At 35.7% G+C, this 12,172-nt stretch overlaps 1 protein-coding gene across 1 annotated transcript in view; it reads right to left on the reverse strand.

Annotated features, from left to right (window-relative positions):
* Positions 1 to 12,172, reverse strand: part of slc34a1a (solute carrier family 34 member 1a) — a 21,247-nt gene that overhangs the window by 4,610 nt on the left and 4,465 nt on the right. The window contains exons 4-10 of the mRNA XM_016473961.1: positions 11,142 to 11,285; positions 8,758 to 8,869; positions 7,454 to 7,649; positions 7,224 to 7,319; positions 5,716 to 5,836; positions 2,558 to 2,725; positions 467 to 634 (exon numbers count right to left, since the gene is read on the reverse strand). Coding sequence (XP_016329447.1) covers positions 467 to 634; positions 2,558 to 2,725; positions 5,716 to 5,836; positions 7,224 to 7,319; positions 7,454 to 7,649; positions 8,758 to 8,869; positions 11,142 to 11,285 — 1,005 coding nt within the window. The remainder of the gene's footprint in view (positions 1 to 466; positions 635 to 2,557; positions 2,726 to 5,715; positions 5,837 to 7,223; positions 7,320 to 7,453; positions 7,650 to 8,757; positions 8,870 to 11,141; positions 11,286 to 12,172) is intronic.

Below are 12,172 nucleotides of genomic sequence, written 5' to 3' on the forward strand. Positions count from 1 at the left end.
ATCACAGGAATAAATAACATTTTAAAATATATTCAAATAGAAAACAGTTATTTTAAACAGTAAAAATATTTCAAAAGTTTACTGTTTTTGCTGTACTTTGGATCAAATAAATGCAGGCCTGGTGAGCAGAAGAGCCTTCTTTAAAAAAAAACCTTGAAAATTGTACTGTTCAAAAACTTTTGATTGGTAGTGTACCTTGGTTACTCGGTACAGCGGGGCAAAACCAAACATAAAATTGCTTATTTTTTTTCTTATTAAACAGTGGTTTGCTGAACAAGCTGAACAAATGTCTTTAAATACATTTATTAATAATTAAACATTTTTAAGGATTAAAAAAAATTTCAGCAATTTCAGCAAGTACAAATATGTGTACTATTACACCCCTATACAGTAACCCCTACTGTAAATATTACAGAAAGACTTGTCATTCTATGGCTCTCCCTCCTCCAGGCCCATGGCTGCTCACCCGTGTTGATGACCCCTTCGATGACCTTTGCAACTTGACCTTTGAGGAGAGAGTTCAGCACTTTGACGATGAGCAGCAGGCAGGGGCACAGCACCATCAGAGAGCTGGCTAACAGAATGAGCCCCACCGCCAGGTCTGACAAACCCGAGTCCACAAACAGATGCCGGCCTGGAGGAACGAGAGTGAAAAATGAAGACAAAATATAGGTATTAATGGACACAGAAGCATTCAAATGAAGGGGGATCAGGACATGCAAAAGCAAAGTTAACCAAAAGGTCAGTAGTTCATGATAAATAATTAAATACTAAATATTAACGACTGCTTTTTTCTGAATACAAATAAATAAATAAATGAAGAATTAAATAGAAAGTACATAAATACAAATACACATAGAAAACGAATACATAGAAATAAAAAATAAAGAAAATAATAAAGCTAGAGAGAGATCGATGATAGATGATAGATATATAGATAGATAGATAGATAGATAGATAGATAGATAGATAGATAGATAGATGAAATAAAAAAATATAAATACAAATAAATAGATATAGTTTGTATGTGTATACACACACACACACACACACACACACATATATATATATATATATATATATATATATATACACACACACACACACTTATATATGAGATTTAAGAGGACTCTCCATAGACGCAATGGTTTTTTATTCTGCACAAACTGTATTTTCTCTTTTCCTATCCCCTTAGTGTGTGTGTGCTTGGTTTATGGGGAGACAAATGTGTCTAATGACATGGGTATTACAACTTAAACATTGTTAATGAAGTTTACACTTCCTGTGTCCTCATAAACCAAAAGGCTTAAAAACATACTAAACAGTGTTTTTTTTTTGAAGTGTGACAATTTTTGAAAAAATGCCAGTAGTTTTGTGTGAGGGTTAGGGTTAGAGTAATCCTGGACAGGAGAAATTAGACATTTACATTTTTAATTACTCTGAAATCACACACATTTCTCTGTGTTGATCTGCAAGGTGATATTCTGTGTGATCCAGGTGAGATCACTGTACTTCCCACAATGCAGTTCAGTGGAGCAGTTCTGGGCGGCCGCTGCTGTCACATTCACTGAGGACTGGAGAGGGAGAAAGAGCAATATTTACCTGAAAACTACTGCAGAACAGAAAAGACTTAAGCATTTTCTTATGAAATATGGTCGGTTGGAGTGGATAAACATGAGAAGGTGACACAGTCTTGTGAACTGTGACAAGATAGTGTAGAGCGGATGACAAGTGGCAGAATGACTGACAGCAGATCATCTGGAGAGGAGATGTGTTTTCTCAATAGTCTGTAAGCATCTGAAAAATCAAACACAACTTGACCAGGAAAAGTTTACTCGTGAAGTGTTGGGAGTCAGTATAATTTTTATTTATTTATTTATTTAGTGATGATAAAAATAATTTGTAACATTTTGTTACAAATTTCTTTATTTCAGATAAATGCTGTTCTTCTGAACTTTCTATTCATCAAAGAAACCTGAAAAAAATCTGCTCAGCTGTTTTTTGAGCAGCAAATCAGCATATTCGAATTATTTCTGAAGGATCATGTGACACTGAAGACTGGAGTAATGATGCAAAAAATTCAGCTTTGAAATCACAGGAATAAATAACATTTTAAAATATATTCAAATAGAAAACAGTTATTTTAAACAGTAAAAATATTTCAAAAGTTTACTGTTTTTGCTGTACTTTGGATCAAATAAATGCAGGCCTGGTGAGCAGAAGAGCCTTCTTTAAAAAAAAACCTTGAAAATTGTACTGTTCAAAAACTTTTGATTGGTAGTGTACCTTGGTTACTCGGTACAGCGGGGCAAAACCAAACATAAAATTGCTTATTTTTTTTCTTATTAAACAGTGGTTTGCTGAACAAACTGTGGCTCTGTCTTTAAATACATTTATTAATAATTAAACATTTTTAAGGATTAAAAAAAATTTCAGCAAAAATTCTCAGTACAAATATGTGTACTATTACACCCCTATACAGTAACCCCTACTGTAAATATTACAGAAAGACTTGTCATTCTATGGCTCTCCCTCCTCCAGGCCCATGGCTGCTCACCCGTGTTGATGACCCCTTCGATGACCTTTGCAACTTGACCTTTGAGGAGAGAGTTCAGCACTTTGACGATGAGCAGCAGGCAGGTGCACAGCACCATCAGAGAGCTGGCTAACAGAATGAGCCCCACCGCCAGGTCTGACAAACCCGAGTCCACAAACAGATGCCGGCCTGTGGAAACCAGACGGAGGAACAAGAGGGAAGAATGAAGACAAAATATAAGTATTAATGGACACAGATGCATTCAAATTAAGGGGGATAAGGACATGCAAAAGCAAAGTTAACGGTAACCAGAAGGTCAGGTTGTTCATGATAATTGACTGAATAGCAAATATTAATGACTGCTTTTTTCTGTGTATAAATAAATAAATAAATAATTATACAAAGTACACAAAAAAACAATAAACACAGAAAAATAATAGATAGAAATGAAAAACAAAGAGAAATACATAAATACAAATAAACAAATAAATAAATAAACAAGAAGAAAGAAAGAAAGAAAGAAAGCGAAAGAAAGAAAAACAGAAAGAAAGAAAGAAAAAGAAACAAAACAAAATGAATACAAAACCAATTAAAATTAAAATAAATTGAAAAGAATAAAATACATTTTAAATCAAAATAAATCGCTACTAAATACATATACTGTCACGGTGCTGCTACTGTGTTGGAACGAGGAGCACGTAAGAATTTCTCAAAGAACATCTTTATTCATCCAAACAAGATTCACATGGAACAGGCAGGAACACACACGTAGCAGGAGGGTTAGACGTACAATACTGGATGCTAGACAGGAAACAACACAGGACTTAAGTAATAAGGGAACTAATGGGACACACCTGGGATCAACAGAACTAAACGGGGAACACCTGGAACCAAATTACATAATCAGGACAGGAACAGGAAGGAAACCAAACATGGGCATAAAAATAAACATGGAGCACGTGGGGTAGGAAAACACAAGACACAGAAACACAGGGCTGACATTATTCCCGCCCTCCCGAAAGGCGTGTCCACACACGTCATAACCAACGGGGACCAACAAGCTCGCTCTGGGGCTGGAGCCGACACTGAAGCGGACTCATGGGCTAGAGCCAACAGCCTTTTCCTCATCAGATTCCTCATTTGGTTAGGGGTAAAATGCGTGGTCGGCGGGCTTGAGACTGGAGTAGCTGGCGGGCTTGACAACGGAGTGGCCGGCGGGCTAGACTTCGGAGCAGCCGGCGGGCTTGAGAATGCCGCGGCCGGCGGGCTTGACTTCGGAGCGGCCGGCGGGCTTGAGAATGCCGCTGCCAGGGCGGACTTGATGGCGGGCTGGTTCTGGCTCGGGGGCCAGACGCTCTCCAGACACTGGAGGATCCCTTCCCTCCAGCTTAGTCCCGTGTTATCTGGGAGGTCCACGGGGCAATGGTAATTGGCCCCGTGCCAGAACAGAAAGTTAATGGTGGCGTCATCCAACGCTGTCTCTCCCAGGCATACTCGAAAAAAGGGGAGATCCTTATGGGCTAAAGCAATGAAACGTGCAGCGGTTTCCATGCCGCGGGGAGAAACAACAAGAAAACAAAAGACTTAAAAAAACGAAAACAAAACGGGGAGAACAGGACATGGAGCACGTGGGGAACAAAACAAATATTTTGTTTATTATAAAAGTATAATAATTTCATAATTTTTTAATAATTAAAGATTATTAAGTTATTCTAATAATATTGGATAATATTCTAATAATTATTAAATTGTTAAAACTTACAATTTGATAAGTTGCCTCTTAACTTATCATAAATCTGATAAGTTTCTCACCCTTACAGCCACAAAAAGCTAGCTTTGCTTTGAAGCACTGTACATGAATCACTCTATTTTGGCCGTCGTTCAAAGTGCAAGCAGTCTATGCTCTGATGGCCTGTTAGAGAGGTCAGAAATTTCCATCCACTCCAAATTTCCATCTTCCACCTTCATCCTTTTCCTCTGAGACTTTTTTTTTTTACCGGCTGTCAAAACAGGACACATCAATGGCACCTCAGAAGAGGTGTGCTTCTCATTTCCTGTCTGAGCGCTAGCTCCAGAAAGCTTTAGCTTTCCACTCCCAAAGAATAGTGTCAAGCAGTCTGCATGACATCCTCTGAGCTGGCAGTTCAGCAGACATTGCTTTTAATGCAGATTTTAATCGCTTCCACACCACTGAAGTTATCCCAAATGGGAATGACATGTGGTGGTGACTGGGAGAAAAGTTGGCATTTTTGCATTTTACTCACGCAAATGTGCACTATTTGCAAGTGGTAGTTGGCCCCATGCCAGAACAGAGAGTTGATGGTGCAGCGATTTCCATGAACGCGGAGTGGGGGGGGGGATCTAAACGCTTTCGAAAAAACGAAAACAAAAACGAGGAGAAGGGATGCCGCCTACACTGTTTTGGTCTGGTATTCTGTCACGGTGCTGCTACTGTGTTGGAACGAGGAGACGAGGAGCATGTTGGAATTTCTCAAAGAACATCTTTATTCATCCAAATCAAGATTCACATGGAACAGGCAGGAACACACACGTAGCAGGAGGGTTAGACGTACAATACCGGACGCTAGACTGGAACCAGCACAGGGCTTAAGTAATAAGGGAACTAATGGGACACACTTGGGATCAATAGAACTAAACGGGGAACACCTGGAAACAAATTACATAATCAGGACAGGAACAGGAAGGAAACCAAACATGGAGCACGTGGGGGAGGAAAACACAAGACACAGAAACACAGGGCTGACATATACAGTATACACAAATAAAATTAATACATTAAATACATATTTAAATTATTTTTCAATTTTCTCCCTCACACACACATACACACTTGTATTTGTGATTTAACGATTTTTATACTGTACAAACTGTATTTTTTTTTTCTATCGTCTTACTCTAACCCTACCCTTAAACCTACACCTCACATAAAACTACTGGCATTTTTTTCAAAAGTTTTCACATTAAAAAAAAAAAAAACACTTTTTTTAAGCTTTTTGGTTTATGAGAACACAGGAAGTGTAAACCTCATTAACCATGTTTATGTTTGTAATAACAATGTCATTAGACACATTTGTGTCCTCATAAATCAACCACACACACACTAATCCTTGATGAAGTAATAAGAAAAATGACACGTTTCAATTTTAAATGACACTCACATTTCTCTGTGTTGATCTGCGAGCTGATATTCTGTGTGATCCAAGTGAGATCACTATCCTTCCCACAATGCAGTTCAGTGGAGCAGTTCTGGGCGGCAGCTGCTGTCACATTCACTGAGGACTGGAGAGGGAGAAAGAGGAATATTTCCCTGAAAACTATACTGCAGAACAGAAAAGACGAAGTATTTTCTTGTGAAATATGGTCGGTTGGAGTGGAAAAACATGAGAAGGTGACACACAGTATTGTGAACTTTGACAAGATAATGTGACTGACAGCAGATCATCTGGAGAGGAGATGTGTTTTCTCAATAGTCTGTAAGCACCTAAAGATCCAATCCAAACACAACTTGACCAGGAAAACCTTACTTTACTCATCATGAAGCGTTGTACTGACTACGAAATTTAGTCTAGTGCAAAATGCACGAGGGTGAAGCTCACAAAACCTGTCTGTCAGAAACATGTCCTAGTCTCATTTCACCCCAAAACCAGAGGGAAAAAAACTGAAATTACTTTTTATTAAAAAAGGAAATAAAACGTATTTTTCTTCATCCTGACATTTCATTACAGTTAGTTCAACAAATTATCCACCCAAATTCCCATTGTTATTTGTGAAAAATGATGAATTGTGAAGCATTTAAACATCATGTTATTTGTATTTCATGCTGATTTACTAAACACAAAATGACTGCTGTATTCTAATAATGAGAATACAGAAAATAAAATAATGAAATAAGATAAGATAAGATAAGATGATAAGATAAGATAAGATAAGCAGCAAAAAAACACACAAGTAAACCATTTTGGTGTGCTACAGTAATGAGAATTTGAATACAAAATTTACTTTTTTTATGAGCAGGTGTTCAAAGGTCATGAAAATTAAACAAATATTAAAGGTCACAGGCTTCATTTTGATGCAAAACATTTCTCTTTTCATTTTGTATTTTAACTTTTATAATTTGCAATATTATTATAGAATTTATTTATTTATTTATTAAAACATTTATTCTGTCTGTTTCATTTAGTATTTTATTAATAATTCATAATATTATTACAGTATTTATTTTGTTTTATTTGTATTTTTTATTATTTATTAGTAAAACATTTGTTTTGTCTCTTTCAATGTTTTTTTCCATTTATAATTTATTATGTTATGTATTTTTTATATTTATGTTTATTATTGAAACATTTCTCATCTTTTTCATTCTGTACTTTATGTATAATTTATATTACTATTATTATATTTATATTTATTATTAAAACATTTTGTCACTTTGATTTTGTACTTCTGTTTATATTATTATAGTATTTGTTTGTTTGTTCATTCATTCAATCATTCATTCATCTATTAATTAATTTATGCAAGCTAAAATAAAACTAAATTGCATCATCTTTTATAGAGAGAAAAAAAACTTCAGGTTAATGAGGGAATTTATAGGTAAAAGTTCGGGTAAATTCATGAGATGTGCAGATTTGGAGCATGAAAAATGTTTGTGTCAGGAGAAAGTTACCACAAAGCTGCTGGACTTGCACCAGACTTTCACGAGGCTGTGATTCCTCATGGACTCGTCGCCCAGAGCGATGCCCGTTATTACTGATTTATCCAGCTAGAAGAGTGAGACGCCACAGTCAATATCACACTCTCTGTGTCACTGTGGGCGAGTACTGACACAACATATTCTGGATCTCAACACTCAAGGAAACATGAGTGAGTCTAAAAACATATTGCATGCACACACACCTGTATGATGAGTTTGGTGAAGGGTTCGGTGAGCGTCTTCAGTAGTTCAGGTGCTTCTTGTCCGCTGTGCAGCTGAAAGCTGCTGACAGTGACTCTGGCCAGGTAACTCACCAGACCAGATGCCACCTCCACCGGCAGCAAAACCAGCACCGACAGCCAGTTAAAACAGTCATGGACCGTCGCCCCAGCAAACGCCCTTGAGAACGAGAGCACAGGTGATCAACAAGAGGTCAAAAAAAAAAAGAAAACACAAATACACATGATCACTATAGATGGAAAAATTTTTTTATAAAATAATTAAATTAATAGAAATAATATAAAAAAATAATAATTAAATTACAAGAAAGAAATATAAACAAAATAATACACCTCAATCAATCAACCAATAACAAATAAAAATGAAATAAAATAATTAAATAAATAAAATAAAAAATAGTTAAATAAATAAAAACAAATAGAAATAATTAAATAAAAAGTAAATAAACTGAAAATAAATAAACAGAAAATAAATAAATAAATAAATAAACAAACAAACGGACGGACGGACGGACGGATGGATGGATGGAAATAAATAAGAAAGTAAAAATAAAGAAAGATGGAAATAAAAAATAAGAAACCATGAGGGAACAAGAATGCAGAAGGTCAGTGGATAAAACTATTTGTATTATTATTTGTAATAAAAATAATAATAATAAATAAATAGAAAATTGAATAAAGAAATTAAAAATAATTAAATAAAAATAAATAAATAGAAAATATTAAATCAAGATGCATTTACTTAGAAGCAAAATTACACAATACATAAAGACTAGTTTTCAGAAAAACTTGTAATTAATGACTTTATTCTTAAAACGAGACCAAACATCTGCCAATGGAGTCAGAAAAATAAAACTAATTTTCCTTTGAATTAAGTTTATTTTTCTTACCCCAATGGATTTTTCTTGTTTTAAGTATAAAATGTCTTAATTGTAATCTTTTTTTTTTCTCAGAAAAAAAGACATAATACCTTAAGTAATTTTGCTAGGTGACGAAGTCATTTCAATGAAAGTTATTGCATTTTGATAACAGATTAGCATGAAAATTTGTTTTCTTAGGAATAAATTATTCACAGTGAGACCTAGAACATGCATTAACAAAGTAAATGGGGACAATTTTGATTTCATGTTCACTTAAAGAAATCAATTCTGCCAAAATTAAGAATGCAATCTGAAATGAACTCATGGATACTTTAAGTGAACAGCAAGGTTGCATGCCAGTTTGATTAAATAGTGATGATAACGGCGATGGTGAAAATCATTAGGTACCGTTTAAACTCGTTCCTCTCTCCTGCTTGCATCAGGGCGACGATGGTGTTGGTGACAGACGTGCCGATGTTGGAGCCCATGATGATGGGGACGGCAGATTTCACTTCAAGCACTATACACACACATAAATCACATAGATCATAAAGCATGAGCAATAGCAGTAGTGAGGCATGCTTTAGCAAATACCACTAAATATTGTCCATCTCTTTTGTTCACTGATGTCATTTCTTTTTAATTTGTTTCCACTGACTCTTAAATCAGGCGAGCATTAGAGTCAAGTCAAATTTCCATTCAGATACTATGAATGGGTAGTTTAGTATCAGTAATTACTGCCCCTTACGCTGCTGGGGTTTGCAGCTGGAGTGAAACATGGCTCGTGTTTTAGCTGAAGGCTCACTGAGCATTGCGTGAATGGACACACACCCACTCCTGACATCCATCAGCTTCAATTCATTTACTCAGAGAAAAGCCGAGTCCCATTCAAAGAGCTTTGTCACTCAAAGTTGACCTCTTCAAACCATTTCAAAAGATCAAGCTATGATTGCTGTGGGCTCAGAAACTCACCTGCTCTAACAGATTCAACTACACATACCTGTGCTCTATTTACTACATTCACACTCATACACTCATGGTCAAGGCCACTAGTGAAAATGCATCTATTTTGCATTTTTTTAATTTAAAGAATAGTTCACCCAAAATTGAAAATGTGCTGAGAACGTACTTACTCTCAGGCCATCCAAGCTGCAGATGAGTTTGTTTCTTCATTGGAACAGATTTGGAGAATTTTAGCATTAGATCACTTGCTCAGCAATGGATCCTCTGCAGTGAATGGGTGCCGTCAGAATGAGAGTCCAAACGGTTGATAAAAAAAATCACAATAATCCACAAGCAATCCACATGACTCTAGTCCATCAATTAACGTCTGATGAAGTGAAAAGCTGTGTGTTTGTAAGAAACAAATCCACTATTAAGATGTTTAGTCTTTAAACCATTGCTTCTACTAAAAATATGATTTCATAATCTATAATAACGCTTCCTGCAGTGAAAAACTCCATCCCCTGTTGTCCTCTCACATCAAAATCCATCAATATATTTATTTAGAACTGTTTTGGACTGTTTTTGATTGTAAACAGTGCTTGATCTGTGCATATTTATCTCCTGAGTCAAACAATAAGACTGTTTCATAGAAATCTAAATTGTGGATTGTGGATTCCACATTTTAGCCAAAAGCAATGATTTGAAGTTAAAAACATCAAATTGATGGATTTGTTTCTTACAAACGTGCAGATTTTCACTTCACAAGACATTAATTGATGGACTGGAGTCGTGTGGATTACTTTTGGAAGCTCATTCTGACGGCACCCATTCAGATCCACTGGTGAGCAGGTGATGTAATGCTAAATTTCTCCAAATCTGTTCCCATTAAGATACATCTTGGATGGCCTGAGAGTGAGTAAATTTTCGTTTTTGGATGAACTATTCCTAGCGCATTTATTTTATCATGAATTATATTGTCAGCACAACAATTTGAGCAAAAGTTGCACTGGAAATTCACACAGCGAATGTCATGTGCTTTTTTTGCTTGTGGTCTCAGACTTTTGGACCCCGCGGTAGCATCTATATATTAAAACCCTTTATTGTGTCAAACATAAGCTCATTAACCCAAACAAAACTCCCTCATTAAATTGCCGCATCTGTTGTGATTGCATCTGAACTCTGATGTTTATTTGCAATAAGCTCTGACAGTCACACTTCACAAGCTTCTCAGACTTTGAGGCCACCGCTGCATATGCACAAGCTAATTAGCTCATCCGTGAGAGATGTCACTTGATTAAAGCAGGAACAACATCTAGAGATAAGACTTTCTGGAAATAATGTGGAATAAAAAGGATACGGTTGCATCATCCAGGGCCAAGTTTCGCAAAAAAGTATGTGAAGTAACAACAGTTTTAAGTGAAAAAGCGAAAGTCACGTGACATGTGGCCAAGTATGGTGACCCATACTCGGAATTAGTGCTCTGCATTTAACCCATCCATAACGTTGAAAACAGTTGTGCTAAATAATGTTTTTGTAGAAGCTGTAATACATTTTTTCAGGATTCTTTGATGAATAGAAAGTCCAAAAGATCAGCGTTTATTTAAAATAGAAACCTTTTTAGCATTATTAATGTCTTTACTGTCACTTTTGATCAATTTGATGCATCCTTGATGAATAACAGTTATAATTTCTTTGAAAAAGGTTCCAACCCCAAAATTTTGAATAGTACAGTGCACTTCAATTAATTAAATGTAATCAGTTGACAGCCATAATGAAAAGACATTAATCTGAGGTTATTGGTTTAGTCTAGAAATCTGACTGTACTAAATATGAGTTGTGTTACTTACATCCAGATGAGACCAAGCTGACTATAATGGATGTGGAAGTACTGGAGCTCTGGACCAGAACCGTGACCAGAATCCCCACCATGAGTCCTGCTACGGGGTTGGATAGGATGGCATTGTCCTGGAAAATGTCTCCAGCCACTTTGCCTGACAAAAGAGCACAACATTTGAAACATTTGATTGATTTTAGTGAACTAGGTTTGACGTCATAATCTTAAAGGGACCAGTCCACCCAAAAATTAACATTCTGTCATCATTTATGTACTGTAATTGCAAACCAGCATGAACAGATTCTTCCTTGGAACACAAAACTTTGCACACAGTGAAACTGTAGAGACATGTACAGTTGATTATTTTGATTTCATTTTTTCCATCTGTCCCTATTCGCTTTCAGATTGTAGGAAAGAAAAACATGAATCTTCTTCAAAACAAAATCTTTTGTGTTCCACAGAAAAAAAAGTATTCAAATAGGTTTGACAAGGAATGACAATAGAATAAAGAAAAAAACATTGGGTGAACGGAACCTTTAACAGCACATTATGGTTTGTTTTTGTACAGATGACATGCACCGCAGAGCTGCATGCTGAAGCTAATCATGCAAATCCACCTCTTCCTTGTCATAAACATACATTTAGAATTGATTAACTAAATCTTAATGCCTAACCAATAATCACAACCTTGAGAACACAGCATTTATTCACATGTACAAGTGTTAAGGTCTTTGAAATATGGCAAACAACCCTCTTCACAGAGAAGCAGGTAATTAATCATATTTAAAAGATTACATAGGAGCTTTAATAACTAAAAAATTGTGAATTGCATGAAAACACATCACAGTTGACCCCAAAATAAAAGAAAAAGAATGTGAAAAGGCTGAAAGGTTAACGAAAAGTATCAAGTAAATATATATTATATGCTAAGAAATAAAAACAAACAATATATTTACTAAAAGACATGTTTTGTCTATAAAAAAAATAAACATTTCAAATTGCCATTTCATGGTTCAAATGTTTGGAATCTGATTGTATAATTTT

Source organism: Sinocyclocheilus anshuiensis, unplaced genomic scaffold, assembly GCF_001515605.1.
Source record: "Sinocyclocheilus anshuiensis isolate Anshui unplaced genomic scaffold, SAMN03320099.WGS_v1.1 scaffold877, whole genome shotgun sequence".
Taxonomy (NCBI): Eukaryota; Metazoa; Chordata; class Actinopteri; order Cypriniformes; family Cyprinidae; genus Sinocyclocheilus; species Sinocyclocheilus anshuiensis.